The following is a 23,607-nucleotide window of genomic DNA, read 5'->3' as shown; positions in this document are numbered from 1 at the left end:
TTTTATTCTGTGCTTTATTACTCATGCTGTTTTCCTTTTGCATGTCTCATTTACAATGGTCTGGCAAGATAGTGAGGACCATCACCAACATCAACATCATCATCGGAATAATACAATACTGACAATAATAGCTATTATATGCCAGACACTATACTGTTTTACATATATTATCTCAATCAGTCCTTTCCTTTCACAAACCCATGAGATTGGAAAATCAGCCTCCTCTTTCAGATGAGGGTATTTGCCAATAATGGGATGTGAAGCCAAGTCTCCTCCCTACATCCTCCCACCTACCCAACACTAACAGTCCTGGCCTCTTTTATGATTACATTTCTAAAATCAGGAAGGAACACTTCCACTTGGAGGTATAAGGGAAGGCTGGTCTGGAATGCCAGGAAATGTGAGGTTGAGGAAAGGGGAGGAGAAGGAGAAGTGCAAATTGTTAATCTTACCTCAAATTTACTCTGATTTTCCACATTCTTCTCTAGGGTGTAGAAATGAGAAGCAAGGGAAGACCTTTAAAGAACTGTTCAAACCCCCTACTTTGAAATCACTGTGATAGAAAATGTGGCACAGTGGATAGAGCTCTGTGGGGTACAGAAGGTATAGCAAGGGGATACTGGAGTGATTGGGGCCAGGGCTGAGTCGCTCCCAAAAAAGGGAATCTCTAAAAGCAAATGTCAATGATAGGCTAAGGGTTTCCATTTCTAACACACATAATGCGCTTACTTTCATCAGTAAGAAAAAAGGCAAATACCTCTTGTGGAAAAATGGCCAAAATTGTGCATGTCAAAAGAAGAAATACAGGTGACTAATCAACATGTGGGGAAAAAAAAGGTCAACTTTATAAGCAACCAAAAAATGCCAATCAATACAGCAAATCCCCTATTGTTCCAAAAAAATTTTTAGATAACATTCACTTTTGGTGATTGTGTGGAGAAATGAGTAATTTACTCCACTAGAGGGCAATTCACCTGTATGTATTCACGTTTACTTTTACTTTTTATTTTTTATTGATGTAAAATATACATAACATAAAATTTACCATTCAACTATTTTAAGTATATAGTTTAGTGGCATTAAGCACATTCACATTGTTGTGCAACCATCACCATCATCCATCTCGAGAACCTCTTTTACCATCTCAAACTGAAACTTTGTACCCATTAAATAATAACTCTCCATTCCCCCTGTATTCACATTTTAATATGATTTATGATTACCATACCATACCAGGGAGCAGAGAAGGAGAAGCCTGAATCCTACACTAAGGTGTGGAAGTCTAAAGGCCAGGGAAAGGCTTTCTGCAACAGGTGATGCCTGGGCTGAGACTTGAGATAGAATTTAATTTGCCAAGTGTGGGTGGATGGGGGGCAGTAAGGGCATGCTCCCTGCCCCGGTTCTAATAATGCTTCTAAGGGGCATCTGGGTGGCTCAGTTGGTTAAGCGTCCAACTTCAGCTCAGGTCATCATCTTGTGGTTCATGAGTTCCAGCCCCACATCAGGCTCTGAGCTGACAGCTCAGAGCCTTGAGCCTATTTCAGATTCTGTGTCTCCCTCTCTCTCTGCCCTGCCCCACTCATGCTCTCTTTCTGAAAAATAAACGTTAAAAAAATAAAATTCTTCTAAGTATTTAACAATTAATCACTATGCCCTTATTTACATATGTGCATATAGACAATTTTTGCATACAAATTTCTGAATGCACAAAACTCCCACAATTTGAATTAGGCTACAGGATGGAAAGTTCTTTTCTGTTTTTTAAATTTTTTTTAGTTTCTTTAATGTATTTATTTGAGAGAAATAGAGACAGACAGACAGACAAAGCTTGAGCGGGGGAAGGGCAGAGAGAAAGGGAGAGAGAATCCCTAGCAGGCTCTGCACTGTCAGCACAGAGCCCAACGTAGGGCTCTAACTCACAAACTGTGAGATCATGACCTGATCCACAGTCAAGAGTCAGACACTTAACTGACTGAGTCACCCAGGCTCCTCTCTTCTTTGTAGTTTTGACCTGAGTTCCTTTGTGATGGACATCCTTACAGTGAAGTTTTGCATATGAATTAGGCTCCATCATCTAGATTCACTCTTGTAGGGTTGGGAAGGCAGAGGTCATCTTTCAATGCCTGGCTATTTTCTGCAAGAAGTTTATAATGGAGATGCGGGGTGTTCTTCAGCAGCATTCTAGGACCTGGTCACTAGCACTGTGCATGACAGTCAGGAGAAAGTCACTGCAGCTGCAGTCAGAAAATCAGTTTCCTGATTTACCTTCCCTTCTTTGTGGAAGAGACAGCAGTTCTGATAGAGCCAAGTTCTACAGGGTTGTTCTGGAAGACATTCTTTTTTTTTTTTTTTTTAATTTTTTTTTAATGCTTTTATTTATTTTTGAGAGAGAGAGAGCAAGTGGGAGAGGGGCAGAGAGAGAGAGAGGGAGATGCAGAATCTGAAGCAGGCTCCAGGCTCTGAGCTGTCAGCACAGAGCCCGATGCAGGGCTCGAACTCATGAACCGTGAGATCATGACCTGAGCCGAAGTCGGACACTCAACTGACTGAGCCACCAAGGCACCCCATTCTGGAGACATTCTTTCAGGGCCAGCACAAAGCCCTCTTCTCCAGCTTTTCCAAGTGTATTGTAAACACTCATCCTGTATGAAATCACTCTCAGCTTAAAAATGGATTCTGCTTCCTGTAACTGAACCCTAATAAATCTTTAACGAACATTTTCCCTACTTTAGAATGGTGGCTATTAACTCCATTGAAAGAAAGATAAAATTTTTTTCAAGCTACAGTTTATAGAGAAGGACTCCTAGCCATAAATAACTTACCAAAGTCTTAAAGTCAGTAGTATTGGGACCCAGATCTCTCTGTTGCCAAAGCCTTTGCTCTTACTTACCACCTGTTAAAAAACAAAATTCAAATGAGTAAAATTGAGGATCTAATTGGCTTTATTAAGCAATTCATGAATCTGGCAGCATCCCATCTAACAAGTAGAGGAGAGTTCATAGGAAGGAAAATTATTAGCAGAAGAAAAGAAAGGACTGTATTAGGCAAACTGGCCTTCTGAAGGAAAAGGGCAGGTCTTATTATGCAGATTACCTCATCTTCCTTTCGGGGATAGAGAAGGCCTAGACAGCAGATTACCTAGTAGTGCTTTTTGGAAAATTCTTGACTGACCAGTTAAAACTTAACATTTCTGGGGGAGGTTGGAACTGCAATTAGGTTAGATATTAAGCTCTGGTTTAGTGACTTGGCCTAGCTCAAGAGGCACCATTTTCGGCCTGTGGTTTTCTTTTTAACACACCTTATGTTGACTCCCCAAAATTCACAAACATACTGATTCACACACAAAATCTTCTCTCATTGGTGGATAGTGTATTCAAATTGTCTTTCTTGTTCGTGTTTTCTTTGTCTCTGTCTTCCAGATATGCTGTCAGGGGAAGCCAGCTAGGCATTCAGAGGATGAGTAAAGAATCACCCAGTACAGGGGCAGCTGGGTGGCTCAGTGGGTTGAGTGTCCAACTTCGGCTCAGTGGGTTGAGTGTCCAACTTCGGCTCAGGTCATGATCTCACAGTTTGTGCGTTCGAGCCCCATGTCAGGCTCTGAGCTGTCAGCATAGAGCCCAGAGCCTGCTTCAGATTCTGCATCTCCCCCCCTCTCTCCCTTCCCCGTTCATGCTCTGTCTCTCTCTCAAAAATAAATAAACATTAAAAAAATTAAAAAAAAAAAAAAAAAAAGAATCACCCAGTACATAGCAGTGGATAATTCACAGAGTCGGTCCTTTAATCCAGTTTAACCACTAACACAGGGAGCCAAGGCAGAGCTGAAGCATACAGCCCCATAGGATTAGGCCAAGTTTTTTTTTTTTTTTTTTAATGTTTATTTATTTATTTTTGAGAGAGAGAGAGAGAGAAGTAGTGAGTGGGGGAGGGTCAGAGAGAGACAGGGAGACAGAACCCCAACCAGACTCCACACTATTAGCACAGAGCCTGATGTGGGGCTTGAACCCACAAACCAAGAGATCATGACCTGAGCTGAAATCAGGAGTCAGACACTTAATTGACTGAGTCACCCAGGTGCTCTAGGATTAGGACAACCTTAAAACCATACTGCTTTTCTGATGATGAGAAAGCATATGTGAACCTGGGAAAGAAGGGGGATAATTTCTGGGAAGAATTGAATTTGGGGTTTTTATATTTGAACTCTTTTTTGGCATTGGGCCATCTTGCTTGCTTTTCTAGGAAAATGTCTTCTATGACCCTTCAAAAATCTGTTTCTGGGGCACCTGTGTGACTCAGCTGGTTAAGCATCTGACTCTTGATTTTGGCTCGGTCATGATCTCACAGTTTGTAGGTTTCAACACCATTTTGGGCTCTGCGCGGACAATGTGGAGCCTGGTTGGGATTCTCTCCCTCTCTCTCTACCCCTCCTTTGCTCATTCATTCTCTCTCTCTCTCTCTCTCTCTGTCTCTTTCTCTCTCTCCCCCCTCCCTCCCTCCCTTAAGCTCTCTCTCCAAATAAACTTAAAAAAAAAAATCTGTTCCTATTGGTTTAATAAACGACACTAGAATTGAACTACTTGGAAAAAACTAAGTTAGAATACTTCCTCAAGCTAAGTGTCAAAATTAATTCCTGCTATATTAAAGGATAAAATGTAAAAATTAAAAGAACCAGAAAAAGATATAGTTGAACTGTTGAACTGGAAATAACATAAATGCCCATCAGTAGGGGAATAAATGATGCCATATTCATAATGAAGTACCATAGAATCATTACAAACTATGAGGTAAATCTAAGTTTACAGACCTGGAAAGATGATTATGTTGAACCTGCAAGCAGTAAATATAAGATACTAAACAATATGAGTAGAGGAATACCATTTTTATTTTTAATAATTGTGTACTTAATCCTGTATTTATGTATATATATAATAGTAAAGTTTGAAAAGTGTTAGAAAAGAAACAAGCACCCCCAAATGGAGTATTTTGTACTAAACCCCATGTCAGCAAATCAGGCTTAAATCAACCTAATCTAATTGCAGTTTCAACCTCTCCCAGGACTGTAACCTTCAGCTAGTCAATCTGGAATTACCTGGTCAGCACTAGTGAGGTAATCTACCTGACAGACTCCCATCTTTCCCCAAAGCATAGTGACCTTGCCTGAAACTCTGTGCTAGACACTTCCTTTTCCACCCTGTTCTGCCTATAGAAGCCTTCCCTTTTATACAGCTTCTTGGAGCTCCTTTTTATTTGCTAGAGGGGATGTTGCCTGATTCATGAATCTTTGAATAAAGCCAATTAGATCTTCAAATTTACTCGGTTGGATTTTGTTTTTTAACAACAGATATGTACCAAACTGAGGCCCTCTAAATTACCCCTGGGGACGGGGCGGGGGGGGGGGGTATAGAAACGGAAGGGCCAGAGGAAGCAGGACCATTTTTACTTCTCTCTATAATATTTTTAAGAATGGTAGAACTATGAATTATTTCTACTAATTGTGTTCAGTAATTTAAAAAAAAACTGAGTCTTTAAAAAAAAATTTTTTTTAATGTTTATTTTTGAGGAGAGAGAGACAGAGCATGAGCAGGGGAGGAGAAAGAGGGAGACACAGAATCTGAAACAGACTCCAGGCTCCGAGCTGTCAGCACAGAGCCTGAAACGGGGCTCAAACTTACGAACCATGAGACCATGACCTGAGCTGAAGTCGGATGCTTAACTGACTGAGCCACCAAGGTGCCCCTTCTCATATATAGTTTTAGCTACGTATATAAAATATTTATAACTTTAAAAATCTAAATATTGCTATTAAAATTCGCCACAAACAGCTCAGCAATTAAGTCACAAAAGCTACGTTTGATCAATTTCACAAAATGCTTGGTTCCACACCCCAGAACAGAATGGCTCCAAGTGCACAAGGTGAAGGCATGTCTGGGATATCCTCTCTTGAACTACATTCAAGTTATGAAGAATCCCACTCCATAACTACAGCTATAATCTACTTGGTGATACTGCACAGAGTGTGGTACTTGAATGTGCCAGGGTGGTCATGCAATGAGACTTCTGGCCCACAGCATAAAACAAAAGGGACTAGAATAATCTGCAGCCAGAAGAGCCTGCCCTGAATTGTTTTAGACTGCTCTTTCCTTCATAACTATCTGAGGAGAGCTCCTCCCTATAGCTTTACATAAGACCTTTCCCCATTCTTTAAGTAGGAAAATTCTACTCCAGTTAAAGTAGAAACTGAATTACTTCATAACAAACATCTCATCTTCCCCAAATAGAGTGCATGCCTTGTTTGTGTTCTTCATCCAGGTTTTAAAAACTTGATAAGACAAGATGCAGATTAGTTTCCATTTTTATTAAAGTGTGTTTTTTTTTTTACTAAGGAATACATTACACTTAAAGTTCAATAACACAAATAAAGATTAGTTCTTAAATCTTCTATTTCATTTAGCAAAAATGTAAACATAAAATAATTTACCACTTCTTCCCCAATCTTGACTGAACATAAAAAAAAAAAAAGGAGTCATTTTCAGGTAAATTCTTTCTTCAGAATGAATAGCAGAGACTTTATTAAACTATATTCATCTTCCTGGGCTGCAAGGACATGGCATGGATGACTAGGTGCTCACTATGCACTGGGTTTGCGGGTCTGTGACTGAAGTCCACCTCCTCCACCAGGACTGCTCAAGTGCCCTCAGAGATGGCCCTTCTCTCTCCGTTTGGTGTCCAAGGACATGGACAGCGCTAAGGCCTTGAGCACAAGACACTGTGATGAACATGATGTGCAAACTGGCATACTCCAGGAGGCAGATCAGAGCCAGCAGTGACCTACCGAGTCTGGATGAGTGTTAGTCATAGAATATTAGAGCTAGAAAGATTCTGAGAAAGCAGCTAGTCATTTTACAGTTGGTCTCAATCAGTAAGTCTTCTAATATTGAGGAGAATATTGATAAATTTTTATGGAATACTCAGACATACTTATGTATCTTCCTAAGCCATTTAAACTTCATTAATTTGTTTCTCATCTTCAAATATTGATAAATTCTTAAGCCAACATACTAGGCTGAAACTAATTTCAAGCATAACATTTCATAACATTTGAAGAATGCCTATTTGGTTTTAACAAACAAATATTCTTAAGAAATAAGTAAGGAAAAAGGATGCTCTTCAGGAGAATATTAGAGGGGTCTATATTAAGACAACCCTAACTGCTTGCCAGTTTCTTTAAAGCTGTCAGCTCAAGTCTGCTGACATGGCTTTTGCTGCCTTCCCGTAAATTCTGTTCTTAAAAACCTGAGAGACAAATTCACTTGATATTTTTGACATTTAGGATCTTAATACTATCAAAATGAACCTAAATCTGAACTGAAAACTGAGGTAGTCTAGTCAGTTTTTATATGCACTCCACACGTTTTGAGTCAGAAAGGACTCCAGTCTACTATCCCCAAATCAGCTACTCTTCATTCTCCTTCCGTGCCCCAGCTGGCTTCCACAATAGTTGCAGTCTGCTAGTCTCCTCCTCAGTGAACTGCTTCTGTTAACATAAAGGGCATCCTGCCAAAGGATACTAACATTTAAACCATTTCAAATTCTTCAGTTCAAAGTAGAAGTCTAGCCCACTAATTCTGCACTGAAATCTCAGATTCTAAGTTTGTTTTTAGAATACTGACATATTCTAAATGACTCAAATGAGCCTCTTAATGCTTCTTACAGGTTCAGTGGCCTTCTAAATCTTCATGGAGTACACTATGAAGAATCAGTGATTAGCAACTATTCTCGAGACTTACTGAAGAGGAAGGAAGACACCAGAGCAGTTAGTTACCCTCAGAAACTCAAGATTTTTTAGCCTCACACTTAGCAATTTCCTTATTTGTGCAGAGAAAACACTAGGGGATCAGATTCCAAGCTTAATAAATATATATAGAAAAAATGTCATCTATAATATTTTCTCCAGAAAGTTATTAGTGCAAATATAATTATATCAATAAAAAATAAAGCAAAAATATATTTCAAGTATAAAAAGCACCATGCTTGGAAAGAATACTACCTAAATGGCATTACTGCACAACAGTCAAAATATAATCGAACCTACCACTGTGAATTCTCAAATCTATTCGTCATCGTATTTTTGGTGAAATTCTTTATACACCTTTGCAGATGATTCATAATCACAACAGACATATAAGTTTAGAGTTTTATAATTTTCTTTAAAAATATACTCTATGCTTTTTTCTGACCTTTAAAATATGTGTGACAAAGGCAGAAAACTGAGCACTGGCCTGACACCATTACTATTAGTTTCTTTTTAGCTGAAGTCAGCTGTGCTAGAGACCCCCAGCACTTTACAATGACAAATACCTTCAATTTAAAACTCTATGCAAATACATATTCAAAATTAATGCGTTGAAAAACAAAAGTTGACTTTCTTTATGCTGGGGCTGCACTTTGGCTCCAATACCAAATGGTCAGTTGGAATTATTTTTTAGTAATTATACTGCTTGCTCACTTAGCACAATTTCTTAAATGCAGTGCTCAATAACTATATGCTAAATTAAGGGTGAATGAATGAATGAATGGATGGATGGATAGATGGATGGATGGATGAATGAATGAATGAATGAATGAATTTGTCCAGGAGTTATGTTTATAATGCCGCAGGACTTCAGTAGCTTTGGAGACAAACTGTGCATTACTCATCATTAAAAAATTTCAAACTGGAATTACTAAGAAGGGTTGATAAGCTCTAGTACCAGAGCAGAATTACTTCTGAGGATGAGAATATAAAGCAGGAGGTAAAGAACATCACCTCATTTCAAAGCACAGGCAATTTTCTGACTTCTGCGGACTGAGCTTTATGTTGTGGGTAAAGTGAGCCCTACTGAATAGGCCCTATAGCAAACCTACACTTTGCTATTAGTAAACAATTCAAACCATCTGTTTTGACTTACATTTTTCTTCTTACATATAAAATACTTTTCAGATAGTAAGAATTCTTCTGTTAACAATTTCTAAGCCCACCTGAAAGGAATAGTTCTATTTTTGTTGGATTACAGCTGTCATAACTATTTTCTGAAAAACATACAATTATGTTTTCTTCTGTTTGTTTGCATGTCTTCAATGTTTTTACAGGGCAGAGTATTTTTCTCTCTCTGCTCCCACAGTTTTTCAAGTCATTATTAAATTACTGGAGAATACACTGGAAGGGCTACCAACATGTAATAGTTCAGTAGTAAACTGCCACACAGCTGGTTTGAAAAGGCAAGCATGGTTAAATCATAAGATTTAGCAAATTATAATTTAAAAAAACTTTTGAGAACTATGAGAACAATGATTTAAGTGTACCAAGCACAGCTATTAAACTCAATATAGGTATAATAGTGATGTAGAAACCCAATTCAATTACTGTCTATAACTCAAAGGACAATTTATACTTGTGAGGACAGGATCCACAATTTATAATTTTGTAATAATCAGCTTTTTAAAAAAAGTTACTGCAGTATTGATGAACTTTCCCATCATTTTAGGTTAATGAAAATGCTGAGGTATGTAATCACTCTGAAAATTTCACCAATTATCCCATTTTCAAAGGAAAACTTCAGGCAGGTTATATATGCTGAAAAATAGAGACATGGTGACTTGGAATTCCTTCTCCTCCTCCAAACTCTGAGGCTGTTGGGTTGCTGATGAAGAGTGACTGCTGTGAAGCTCTGCTTCAAGGTCTTATTGTAGTCAACGCTTCCAAGCCAAAGTCAGGAATGCCACTTCTGCCATCTGCATAGGTTGGCACTCACCCAGATTTTGTGCTTTGTTCAGAAGAACATGACACAAAGGAATGTCTTGAGAATTCACTTTTCCTAGTGCCATACACATAGAAGAAATCCAGCCAGCAGAGGAAATAGATTGCCCAGCAGAAGCCAGAGGGTGACCACCAGGCTAGAGGAACGGGAACAGAGATCTAGGGTTGAAAACAAGAAATTGACTTTCTGGAGACATTTTTGGAATTAATCATACCACATAAAAATTAACAGATGAATATAGGTGATTATTGAAAGGTGAATAAGGACCACCTTTGGGAGGAGAATCAAGAATGACTTCCTGAAACCTAGATATGCAAAGTCATTTTCTTACATTTATGGAAAAAGGATGAAATATTTTATGCAGGAAGAAAAAATGATATAACCACCATATCAAGGTTACTTTTTTGTTAATTTTTTAAAATGTTTATTTGAGAGAGAGAGAGAGAGAGAGAGAGTAGGGGATGGGCAGAGAGACAGGGAGACACAGAATCTGAAGCAGGCTCCAGCCTCTGAGCTGTCAGCACAGAGCTCAACGTGGGGTTCAAACTCATCAACCATGAGATCATGACCTGAGCCAAGATTGGATACTTAACTGACTGAGCCATCCAGGCACCTGCACCATATTAAGGTTAAAAGCAGCACCCGAAAAAAGAAAGAAGTGTCTTCAGAAAGTATCCCAACAAAGCTAAAGATGCTGCACAGAAAGTAAATTAACATCTTGGCTATTCTGACATGGGGTGCAGGACTTTCTTCCCCTTTTCTTCCTTGTCCTTTCTAAGTATGGTGACTCTATAATTTATCTCCTCAAATCAGGACATTTTGAGACAAGTGTTGAAATAAATATCTAGTCCCAAGATGGAACCACTCCTGTGCAGGGTGCCATGTCAGCAAACTGAAACTTAAGTTAATTTTTGAGTTCCTCTGCTTGACCAGAAACACAGTATAACTAGTAAGCTAATCTCCAACTGCCAAGCCAACTGAGACCTACACTTGTTTCCTTTTTCTTTGCTCTTTCCAAATATGGTCAGATATGCAATCAACTCAAGCCAAGTACTTCTTCCTTGTTTCCTGCTTGCTGTCCTTTTCCTTATTTTGCAGTTTTCTACTCTTGAGTGTGGAGACTGCCTACTTTATGAAGTGTGAAATAAAATTTGCTTAGACCAACTAAATAGTTCTTTCTGATTAATACAAGGGAATGCTATTAATAATTATACCAGGACCACTGGCACATTGACTGTCCCAGGAAAACCAGGACATATGGTCCCTGATCTCTAAATACCTACCCATCTATCCATATTACCCCAGGCTGATATGGAAAGGCAGAAGATTGTATGGGCTTTGGGCACTAGGAATACATTAAAAAAAAATTTTTTTTAATGTTTATCTTTATTTTTAAGACAGAGAGAGAGAGCATGAGTGGGGGAGAGGCAGAGAGAGAGGGGGAGACAGAATCTGAAGCAGGCTCCAGGCTCTGAGCTGTCAGAACAGAGCCTGACGCAGGGCTCGAACTCGTCAACTGCGAGATCATGACCTGAGCTGAAGGCGGACGCTCAACCAACTGAGCCACGTAGGCACCCCAGGAATACATTTTAATTTAGCTATGAGTCATTCTCAGGGCTAAAATTACTTCCCCAAACAATTCTCAGAATGGAAAACATTTTTGGGGCCTCCTGGGTGGCTCAGTCAGTTGAGCATCTGACTCTTGGTTTCAGCCCAGGTCATGATCTCATGGCTTTGTGGGTTTGAGCCCCACAGTGGGCTCTGCACTGGTAGTGTGGAGCCTGCTTGGGATCCTCTCTCTCGCCCTCTCTCTGTCCCTCCCTCATTTGCACTCTATCTCTCTCAAAATAAAAAAACTTTTAAAAAATTTTAAAAAAAAGTTATACACACACACACACACACACACACACACACACAGTATGGAAAAAATTTTTATTGTATCCAGGAGACCAGGTCAACCTGACTTTATTTTAGAAATAAGTTGTCCTTTCTAATATTTCTTTTTTTTTTTTTAATTTTTTTTTCAACCTTTTTTATTTATTTTTGGGACAGAGAGAGACAGAGCATGAACGGGGGAGGGGCAGAGAGAGAGGGAGACACAGAATCGGAAACAGGCTCCAGGCTCGAGCCATCAGCCCAGAGCCTGACGCGGGGCTCGAACTCACGGACCGCGAGATCGTGACCTGGCTGAAGTCGGACGCTTAACCGACTGCGCCACCCAGGCGCCCCTCTAATATTTCAATTAATAAATAGCCAACCAAGCTTCAAGTCTGACTTGCTTAAAAGATAAGAAAAATAAGATTTGTCTTCAGCTACACAATGAAAAGAATGATAATAGTTAAGGCACTGAAGCTTGCTCTTCTGAGCACTATGCAGTGTGGAACAAGTATTTTAAAAAAAATATTTCACTGCCTGTAAGCCAGGTAAACAATGGAGAATTTCTATTCTTCCTCAATGGAATCATGCTGGTATTTGTAAAATCTTAAAAAAAAATCCCACTTAGCTAACAACAGTCCTCCAAGTTTAGTCCTTATGTCAACAATATCAGCATCACCTGGGAACTTGTTAAAAATGCAAATTCTGGGGGCACCTGGGTGGCTCAGTTGGTTAAGCGTCTGACTTTGGCTCAGGTCATGATCTTGTGGTTTGTAAGTTCAAGCCCCAAGTCGGGCTCTGTGCTGACAGCTCAGAGCCTGGAGTCTGCTTCGGGTTCTGTGTCTCCCTCTCTCTCTGCCCCTTCCCCTGCTCATGCTCTCTCTCTATATATCTCAAAAATAAATAAAAACATTAAAAAAATTTTAATGCAAATTCTCAAGCTTTAACACAGACCTTCTGAATCCGAAATTCTGGGAGTTAAGGCCTAGCAATTTAACATGATTCTGATTAAATTTTGAGAACTTCTGACGTAGGACTGCACTATTCAATATGGCAACCATAGCTATATGTGATATTTAAATCTCAGTTAATTACAATAAAATAGTTTCACACTAACATTAACCACATCTTACATGTTCAAAAGTCATATGTGGCTAATGAGTACTGTACTGGACAATGCAGACTATGGAACATTTCCACCAACCCAGAATAAATTGGATAAATTGTAGCCTAGAGCATCAGGTAAAGTGGTCTTGGCTGGGTTAACAAATGGACCCTGGAGTCATTAATAACACAGGCATATCCCTTTACTTCCTGACTTTCAATTTAGCCCAAAGGAAATAGGAGAAGTAGGTACTGTTTATCTACTGTTGGTACTAAAATTTAACAAGCTATTAAAACATTAACAGGAGTTCTGGAACATTTGTTCTTCAAAAACACTACACTTTCTATGCTAATACTAATTAAGATGAAAAGATTCAAAAAGAGGGTTTCAAAATCAATTAGAGACAATAAGATCTGGTTTTTTTTTTTTCTGAACTTCATTATTTATTAGCTATGACCATGGATAATACATTACTTAATCTCTTTATACCTTAGTTTTCTCATGTGTAAAACGATAATTCCTACCTCATTAGGTTTTGTGATGGTTAAATGCAATGATGTAGACATAAAGAATTTGGCAAAGTGTCTAACATTCAATAAATGGAAACAAAAACAACCCTTACAATCTGAAGAGACTAGAAAGAATTCAGAAATAAATCTTTCATATTCACTAATGGAAACTATCTTAGGCAATACAGAACAATCATTTAATCATATTCTAGCATTTAGAAAGTGATGACTAAAGGAGAGAGAAAAGAAGGTCAGCGTTTCACATTCTAAAAGAAATTACAAATGTAAGAAAAGTCTATGCGAACTAACACCTGAGAACAACAATAATCAGAAAAATTTAGGGAGAAGAATATCTTTTACACTTCCTCCAGAATATTGGGAGTTTTAATGTTTTAAAGGCATGCTTAAAGACCTAAAAAAATACTTTCATAAAACCGAAGGATTAGAGATGGTCATTTTTATACTTGTTTACTAAGCTTCATCATAGGTTAATTCTAATAGTATTTCTCATACAAGTACATTTTATTTTATTTATTTATTTATTTATTTTTTTTTAAAATTTTTTGTTCAACGTTTATTCATTTTTGGGACAGAGAGAGACAGAGCATGAATGGGGGAGGGGCAGAGAGAGAGGGAGACACAGAATCGGAAACAGGATCGAGGCTCCGAGCCATCGGCCCAGAGCCTGACGCGGGGCTCGAACTCACGGACCGCGAGATCGTGACCTGGCTGAAGTCGGACGCTTAACCGACTGCGCCACCCAGGCGCCCCCAAGTACATTTTAAAAAAAGTATTAAACTGAAGCAAGCTATTTACCTGAAAAAAACATTTCTTGTAAAGTTTGCCATAGTTTCTGGCACATAGTTTAATATTCTGTAAAGGCTCAGTATGCTCAGTGATCAGCAAATATGGTAACTCAAGATATTTTACAATTTCAACAGTGATGTATATGTTTTAAAAGCAATGCCTAAAATGTATCCTTGTAATATTTATACATTTTTCAAAATTTGGTGGTTGTGATGCTCTTTTGAGCATGCTTCCTCATGGAAATGGGCAAGTTAACAGGGAAATCAACCACATCATACCGACACTATATCAGAAGGATAACTGATAAAGAAGGAGCAGGATAAGCAGTCTCAGGTGCAGACTGTGCAGGCATAAGGGGCTGGTGGTTTGCAATCTCGACTCTCTACCTCCTTTCAATAGATTCACTTGTCTTTGCCATGTTCCAAGAACAAGAAATAATTATCATAGCCCCTTGACCTGGTTTGGATTTCCTCTTAATCCTAGACATTCTTCTACTGTACTCCCAAAATTCTTACCCCTGAACCAGCACAAATAACTCTCTATTTCAATTCTAACTGCTAATAGCTCAATCCTTGCTCATCTCTTGGATGATGAGATAGAGACAGATTGTTACAGTTAACTGACATTAGCCCTAAGGATGGGAACTCCATCAGAACCACCTACTTGTGGACTATCAACCCTTCTATTCTAGCCATAGTAATTTAACAGTAACGACAAAATTAGGTCATCCTACCAGTTTCATATTAAAAGTAAGTTACCTAAGAGTATTTAGCACTACATGTACTATTTACCACATTAAAAGGACCCATGATCTTCTGTCATTTCAAACAATTCATTATGTCAGTACTATTATAACTGCACTGCAGAACACAGCAGACTCCCTGAAGTTCTGTTCAGAAAAGAGATAACATAGCAGGCTTGAGGTTGCCATCCTTCGAAAGTCCAGCTCGTAAGCTGGTGTCTGTCTGGGAACTGGTTTCCTCCAGACATCACCCCATTGCCCCTTTCCCCTTTGCTGATTCTGCTTTAACAAGTCTTTGCCATAAGTACAAATACAGGCTGAGTCCTGTGAGTCCTAGCGAACCACCAAACCTGGAGGTGGTCTCAGGCACTCCCAACACAAGTACAATCTCCTAAAACTCACTCTCTACCTAACAGCTCATATCTGCAGAAAGCCCCCAGGATTTGGGAAAGAAACTAAATCTTAGAGGTGGAGAAACTTTGAAGTGTAAATGAATGTAGCCCTCCATTTTCAATCAGACCAAGGAACAGGCAAAGGGCTACACGGTTCCATTTAAAAAATACCTCCAAGGGCACCTGGGTGGCTCAGTCAGTTAAGCATCCGACTTCAGCTCAGGTCATGATCTCATGGTTCATGAGTTCCAGCCCCACATCAGGCTCTGTGCTGACAGCTCAGAGCCTAGAGCCTGCTTCGGATTCTGTGTATCCCTCTCTCTCTGCCCCTCCCCTCTCTCAAAAATAAACATTTAAATAAATAAATAAAATAAAATAAAATAAAATAAAATAAAATAAAATAAAATAAAGCACCTGGTAGCTCAGTTGGTTAAGTGTCCAACTCTTGATTTCGGCTCAGGTCTCACAGTCATGGGATCAAGCCCCGCATGCGGCTCCCCAGTGAGTGTGAAGCCTGCTTGGGATTCTCTCTCTTCCCCTCTGTCCCTTTCCCACTCACATTCTCTTGCCCCCTCAAAATAAATAAAGTTAAAAAAACAAAAAATACCTCCAATTGAGAAAATGAAACAGTGCATGAGATCTTTATTATTCATATTCTAAAATGTCAAACTGATATAAAAACATAGGCCATTTAATTAAAATCTCATAAATCATAGGTCAAAGCCTAACTCAAGAACTTTGCTTTTATAACTCTTAGTAATAGGTCATCAGCCTCAGTTTACACACTTCAATAGTAGGAAATGCCTTTTTCTCAAGGTAGTTCTTTCCATTCCTCTCTTGAATCTAAAGGATTTAACTGGAATCTGTCTCCCTGCAACTTTATTCTGTTGGTCTCAATTCTACTCTCTGGAGTCTCACAGAATGAGCAAAATATACCTCAATGAAAACCACTTTGTCTCTACTAGCCAGTCTTTCTATCTTTGTGCATATTTATGTCTCCTTGCACTTTTCTCTTCTTTGTGGGTATGTCAGTCCCTTCTTTAAGCATCTTTTTGAGTGTCTTTCCCTTTCTTTTACCTAACCTAGTTACACCACAGGCATATTGCATGTTCATAGATATTGCATGTTCAGTCCCAGACCACTACAATTAGTCAAACCATGCAATAAAGCAAGTCAAATGAATGTTTTTGTTTCCTGGTGCATATAAAAGTTATATTTATACTGCACTATAGTCTGTCAAGTGTGCAATAATATTATGTCTAAAAAAATGTACATACCTTAATTTAAAGGTACTTTGTTGTTCAAAAATGCTAACCATCATCCGAACTTTCTGCAAGTTGTAATCTTTTTTGCTGATGGAGGGTCTTGCCTAGATATTGATGGTTGCTGACTGGTTAGTGGTGGGTGGTGGCTGCTGAAGGTTGGGGTGGCTGTAGCAATTTCTTAAAATATGACAACAATGACATTTGCCACATCAATTGACTCTTCCTTTCACAAATGATTTCTCTGTAGCATGTGATGTTGTTTGATAGCATTTTGCCCACAGAACTTCTTTCAAAGTTGGAGTCAACTCTCTCAAACCCCACTGCTCTTCCTCAACTAAGTTTAGGTAATATTCTAAATCCTTTGCTGTCATTTCAACAATCTTCACAGCATCTTCACCAGGAGTACTTTCCATCTCAGGGAACCACTCTCTTTGCTCATGCATAAGAAGCAACTTCTTTCTCATCCATTCAAGTTTTATCAAGAGGTTGCAGCAATCAGTCCCATATTCAGGCTCCACTCCTGATTCTGGTTCTCTTGCTATTTCTACCACATCTGCAGTTCCTTCCTGCACTGGAATCTTGAGCCCTCAAAGTCATCCATGAGGATTGGAATCAACTTCTTCCAAACTCCTGTTGATGTTGCTATTTTGACCTCTTCCCATGACTCACAAATTTTCTTAATGGCGTCTAGAATGGTGAACCCTTCCCAGAAGGTTTTCACTTACTTTGCTCAGATCCATCAGAGGAATCACTATCTATGGCAGCCATAGCCTTATTAGGTATATTCCTTATATAATAAGACTCGAAAGTCAAAATTACTCCTTGCTCTGTGGGCTGTGGACTGGATGCTGTGTTAGCAGGTATGAAAACAACATGAATCTCATCCATTTCCCTCAGAGCTCTTGCGTGACCAGGTGCATTGACAATGAGCAGTAATATTTTATCTTTTTTTTTTTTTTTTATACTTTTTTTTTTAATTTTTTTTTTATTTTTTAATATATGAAATTTACTGTCAAATTGGTTTCCATACAACACCCAGTGCTCATCCCAAAAGGTGCCCTCCTCAATACCCATCGCCCACCCTGCCCTCCCTCCCACCCCCCATCAACCCTCAGTTTGTTCTCAGTTTTTAACAGTCTCTTATGCTTTGGCTCTCTCCCACTCTAACCTCTTTTTTTTTTTTTCCATTCCCCTCCCCCATGGGTTTCTGTTACGTTTCTCAGGATCCACATAAGAGTGAAACCATATGGTATCTGTCTTTCTCTGTATGGCTTATTTCACTTAGCATCACACTCTCCAGTTCCATCCACGTTGCTACAAAAGGCCATATTTCATTTTTTCTCATTGCCACGTAGTATTCCATTGTGTATATAAACCACAATTTCTTTATCCATTCATCAGTTGATGGACATTTAGGCTCTTTCCATAATTTGGCTATTGTTGAGAGTGCTGCTATAAACATTGGGGTACAAGTGCCCCTATGCATCAGTACTCCTGTATCCCTTGGATAAATTCCTAGCAGTGCTATTGCTGGGTCATAGGGTAGGTCTATTTTTAATTTTCTGAGGAACCTCCACACGAGCAGTAATATTTTAAAAGGAATCTTTTTTTTCTGGACAGTAATCTCAACAGTGGGCTTAAAATATTCAGTACACCATGTTGCAAACAGATGTGCTGTCATCTAGGCTTTGTTGTTCCGCTTACAGAGCATGGACAGAGGAGGTTTGGTGTGATTCTTAAGAGCCCAAGGATTTTCAGAATGGCAAATGAGCACTTCGTTCACCATTCAACTTCAGGTCACCAGCTTCATCAGCCGCTAATAAGAGAGTCAGCCTGTCCTCGGAACCTTTGAAGCCAGGCATTGACTTCTCTTCTCCAGCTATGAAAGTCCTAGGTGGCATCTTCTTCCAGTAGAAGGCTGTCTAGTCTACATTGAAAATCTGTTGTTTAGTGTAGCCGCTTCCATTAATTACCTGAACTAGATCTTCTGGATAACTTGATACAGCTTCTGTATCAGCACCTGCTGCTTCACCTAATGCTTTTATGTTATGGAGATGGCTTCTTTCCTTAAGCCTCATGAACCCACTTCTGCTAAGTTCCAGCTTTTCTTCTGCAGCTTCCTCACCTCTCTCAGCCTTCACAGAATTGAAGAGTTAGGGCCTTGCTCTGGATTAGGTTTTGGCTTAAGGCAATGTTGTGGCTGGTTTGATCTTCTGTGAAGACTACTCAGACCTTCTCCATTTTCAGCAATAAGGCTATTTCACTTTCTTTATCATTTGTGTATTCATTGGAATATCACTTTTCATTTCCTCCAAGAACTTTTCCTTTGCATTCACATCTTGGATAACTGACACAACTAGCTTTTGGTCTATCTCAGCTTTGACATGCCTTCTTCATTAAGTTGAATCATTTCTAGTTTTTGATTTAAAGTGACAGACATGTGACTCTTCCTTTTACTTGAACACTTAGAAGACACTGTACAGTTATTAACTGGCCTAATTTCAATACTGTTGTGTCTCAGAGAATAGGGAGGCCCAAGGAAATGGAGAGAAATGGGAATCATTGGCCAGTGAAGCAGTGAGAACACACACATTTATCAATTCAGCTCACTGTCTTATGAGTGTGGTTCCTGGTGCCCCAAAATAACAAATTATAATAGTAATATCAAAGGTCACTGATCATATATCACCATAACAAATATAATAGTTAAAAATTTCAAATTTTGTGAGAATTACCAAAGTGTAACAGAGAGACCTGAATTGAGCCAATGCTGTTGGAAAAGTGGTGCTGGCAGAGTTGCTGATACAGCTGCCACAAACCTTCCATGTGTAAAAAATGCAATATATCTGTGAAGTGCAATAAAGTAAAGCAGAATAAAATGAGGTGTGCCTGTATAACTGAAAATATATTTAATTGCTTTATGTGTTTAATGAACAGAATTTTGTTTACTCTTAATTTCAAAATGAATGGTTGAAACATTCAGTTTTTGTAATTTTTTTTAAAGGACATTTTCCTTTTTTTAATGTTTATTTATTTTTGAGAGAGAGAGAGAGCGGGGAGGAGCACAGAGAGGGATACAGAAGATCCAAAGCTGGCTCTGTGCTGACAGCAGAGAGCCTGATGCGGGGTTTCAACTCGTGAACCACGAGGTCATGACCTGAACCAGTCAGACGCTTAACAGACTGAGTCACCCAGGCACCCCTACATTTTCTTTTCTTTTTTAAAGTTTATTTATTTTGAGAGAGAGAGAGAGAGAGAGGGAGAGAGAATGAACAAGCGGGGTAGGGGCAGACAAAGAGAGAGAAAATCCCAAGTAGGCTCCATGCTGTCAGTACAGAGCCTGATGCTGGGCTCAAACCCATGAATCGTGAGATTATGATCTGAGCTGAAATCAAGATTCGGTAGCTTAACCGACCGAGCCACCTAGGTACCCTCAGGTTTTGTAATCTTGAATGAATTTTTTTTTTTTTTTTTTTTTGCAAGTCATAAGGTCTTTAGACCAAAAGGTTCCTTACTCTTGCTACTGAACAGAAGTGTCACATTTACCCACTTTCAATTTCTAGCAATGGTGGGAAGGGGCTTTCCCATAAAACTGCAATTAGAAGAGAAGATGCTCAACTTGTTTTAGAGTTTCCTTGAAGGTAATTTTCAACATTATATAAGAGAAGTCCCTCTCTTTACTCCACCCATACAGACTACTCACCCAGTGGTAGAGCTCGGGTCAGGTTAGCAGCTGGAGGATCTGTTTCTGGAGGACAGAGCTCACAGAAGTCCCAGCATGATGGGCAGAGCAGGTTACCATCGTGAATCCAGCCATTCATCTGAATACTGACGGGGAGGACCTGCCCAGCCCGACTACACAAATATGAAGTGTTCTGAACCCAAACTGTCAGACCTTGGGGAGAACAAGAAACCTTCAAATAGGAAAAAAAAAAAAAAATCAGATCAGTTAGATTCCATATATATGAGCCTTCCTTCACCTACAGGAAAATACATTACTAAAAATACTGACTATAAAACAATTTGGGGTATAGGGATGTCTTTAATCTCATATAAAGAACGCTAAGTTATTCAGGTTCTAAAATACACTCTGTGGTAGTTGTTCTTAAATTTTTAGTTTAGCTTTTTTTTTTTATTTTTTTAATGTTTTTTATTTATTTTTGGGACAGAGAGAGACAGAGCATGAACGGGGGAGGGGCAGAGAGAGAGGGAGACACAGAATCGGAAACAGGCTCCAGGCTCCGAGCCATCAGCCCAGAGCCTGACGCGGGGCTCGAACTCACGGACCGCGAGATCGTGACCTGGCTGAAGTCGGACGCTTAACCGACTGCGCCACCCAGGCGCCCCTAGTTTAGCATTTTCAAAAAAATCTGAGGAAATCTATGGACACTTTTCAGTACATATACAAGATAACACACAACTTTACATACAATTTGGATTCACAGACCCCTGAAACCAAGTTATCAAGAATGACATTTCTGTAGGGGTGCTGGCTGGCTCAGTTGGTGGAGTGTGTGACTCTTGATCTTGGGGTTGTGAGTTTGAGTCCCACCATTGGGATTGGGTGTAGAGATTACTTAAAATAAATAAAATCTTAGGGGTGCCTGGGTGCCTCAATCGGTTAAGCATCCAACTCTTGATTTCAGCTCCTGTCATGATCTCTCAGTCAGTGGGATTGAGCCCTGTGCTGGATTCTTTGCTGTCGGAGTAGAGTTTATTTGGCATTTTCTTTCTCCCTTTCTGCCCCTCCCCTGCACTTGCTCTCTCTCTCTCTCTCAAAATAAAAAATTTTTAAAAATAAAATCCTAAAAAAAAGAATAACATTTCTATAGATCCTAGTATTCTCATTATACTTCACCTTAAATCTCTGTCAAAGAGCCATTACTCAAGTCATTTTCTCCACAAGTCACAAATTTTGTAAATCAAATTTTTATAATATATTTTAAATTATAAATATATATGCTCATTGTAAAAAGAAAAAAGCATACAGCACAGAAATGTACGTAGTAAAAAAGTTCTTTATTCTTTTCCTTATCCTAGATCCTTCGCTCAGGTATAAAAATGGTCATAGTGATTTTATATGGACTGGTAACATCTTCAAAGGCAGGACTTGGGGCACCTCAGTGGCTCAGTCGGTTGCATAAGTGTCTGAATCTTGGTTTGGGCTCAGGTCATGATCTCACAGTTTGTGAGTTTGAGCCCCACATTGAGCTCTGTGCTGACAGTATGTGCCTACTTGGGATTCTCTCTCTCTCTACCTCTCTCTCTGCCCCTCCCATGTGCATGTTCTCTCTCTCTCTCAAAATGAACGAATAAACTTTAAAAAAAAAAAGTGCTTAAAGGTAGGACTGCGGGGGTAACTAATAAAATCAGATTTTTTTCTCTTTTTATTTTAGAGAGAGAGAGAGCATGAGTGGGGGAAAGGGAGAGAGAAAGAGAATCTTAAGCAGGCTCCATGCTCACCTGGGATCATGACCTAAGCAGAAATCAAGAGTCGACTGCTCAACTGACTTAGCTACCCAGACACCCAAGTCAATTTTAAAAAGCAAACACATTAAAACTAACTTAAAAAAATGTTAAATGGGTCTTCTTCACACTTGTTTTATAAAAAGACACATTAATGCCAATTATGCTACTTCACTTTAAATATTTCTGGAACTTCTCTCCTGGGCCTATCCTCAAACCAAGTGTATGATTTTGAGTATGTTTGATGGTGGTAAATTTTTACTTTGCAAGTTGATATAGTTTTTAGAAATACCAAAAGTTACCCAGAACCAAGTCTGGTAAAGTTGACTAAATCAGTTAACATTAAATTAATATAGGTGTGATGCAAAATACTAAAACTGATTTTCCTAGGAGGCTACTAAACTCTTTCTAAAGGCAATTTCAAAAGAGGAGTTCCATAAGTACATTTCAACAATGGAGTCATCTTTGAAATTACTCAATCATCAACTAAGTGTAATACTCATTTGGAAATTTAAGTTATAATAAGTTCAAGAAAACAAATGACAGCAAAGTATAACCTCTTCCATAAGTCTGTCATTCAATGACCCACATCTAGGAAGCACCACCATAACTACAGTGCAATGTAATCATTCTTTTAAGTGAGAACTGACTGAATATTGTGCTTTGTGGCTGAAAAGGATACCAAAGAAGTCCGTGACCCAGTACCTGGTCCTCTAGCACCTTTAACTGAAGAGAAAAGGGTGGCATATAAATTCCACCCACCCACCCCCCCAGCAAATTTAACAGTGTTAAGCTGTTTATGATTAAGAGTCAATGTTGGAAAATGGAGGGACTGTAAAGTATCTTTCAAAGACAGAAGACACTTTGAGACTGAAAAATGAAGGAGGCAACTCCATACACTTTATATAGTTTAATTCAGGGTAACTTACTGACAGCATGATCAGGTGGATGGTGATTTGGACAGTTGTGCAGCTATTCTCTGCAAAGTCCAGTCCTTAGTCTACATATTTTATAGAGGAAGGGGACGAGCAGAAGGGTATGTAGTAAGATCAAAAGGCTTACATGCACTTCAAAGAGTTCACATGCATCTAATAGACAGCTAATCTTTAACAGACCTTGTGGTACCATCTGTGCGTCAGGAGGAGGAAAGACTATGTTATCTCTAACAGATTCACAGGAGGCCAAAGCAAGCCTCCTGCATTCCAGCTTTGGCAGGCATTTCTAAGGTATACATATTAATCTCCAAGAGGCCTGGAACACATAGCCCCAAGAGAGGTCATCAATCATACATGAAGAAGATGGAGGGCTAAAGATGGAGTCAGTACTGTCAGCATTCCTACAGTCAATAAGTGGTAGAAACAAGCAATAAAGCTTAGAAAGTTTCATGGAAGAAAGAGCATTAATATCCTAAAGATGTGCACAGAATTTGGATCACGGTGAGGAAGAGATGTGACCTGGTGGACTGTGTCAGAATCTGGGTGGGTAAGGAGGGTAATTATGTAGGGGTGGGAGAAGGTGAAAGGGATGTGGTCAGATCAAATAAGCATACTGAGGACAATGAGAGTCAGATTTCTCTCTGTGAAAGGAATTACAAACATGGAAACAGAGAAAACTAAACTGAACCCTTTAGGGTTGGACTGGAACCAAAGATA

The 23,607-nt window shown here is 39.2% G+C and overlaps 1 protein-coding gene across 9 annotated transcripts in view; it reads right to left on the bottom strand.

Annotated features, from left to right (window-relative positions):
• The window catches only part of LMLN (leishmanolysin like peptidase), a 139,415-nt gene that overhangs the window by 47,223 nt on the left and 68,585 nt on the right, over positions 1 to 23,607 (bottom strand). For 4 of the 9 annotated variants that reach the window (XM_058731058.1, XM_058731053.1, XM_058731052.1 and 1 more), the window contains 3 exons: positions 20,193 to 20,403; positions 9,789 to 9,930; positions 2,823 to 2,893 (listed from right to left, as the gene is read on the bottom strand). In XM_058731058.1, the coding sequence (XP_058587041.1) occupies positions 2,887 to 2,893; positions 9,789 to 9,930; positions 20,193 to 20,403 (360 nt within the window). In that variant the 3' untranslated portion in view covers positions 2,823 to 2,886. Of the gene's footprint in view, positions 1 to 2,822; positions 2,894 to 6,337; positions 9,953 to 20,192; positions 20,404 to 23,607 lie in introns of those variants that run through there. The other 5 variants (XM_058731057.1, XM_058731059.1, XM_058731055.1 and 2 more) reach the window with 5 other exon arrangements.

The sequence above is a fragment of the Neofelis nebulosa genome, chromosome 5, assembly GCF_028018385.1.
Source record: "Neofelis nebulosa isolate mNeoNeb1 chromosome 5, mNeoNeb1.pri, whole genome shotgun sequence".
Classification (NCBI taxonomy): domain Eukaryota; kingdom Metazoa; phylum Chordata; class Mammalia; order Carnivora; family Felidae; genus Neofelis; species Neofelis nebulosa.
The sequence above is the reverse complement of the archived record's forward strand: the minus strand, read 5'-3'. Positions and strand labels throughout refer to the sequence as shown.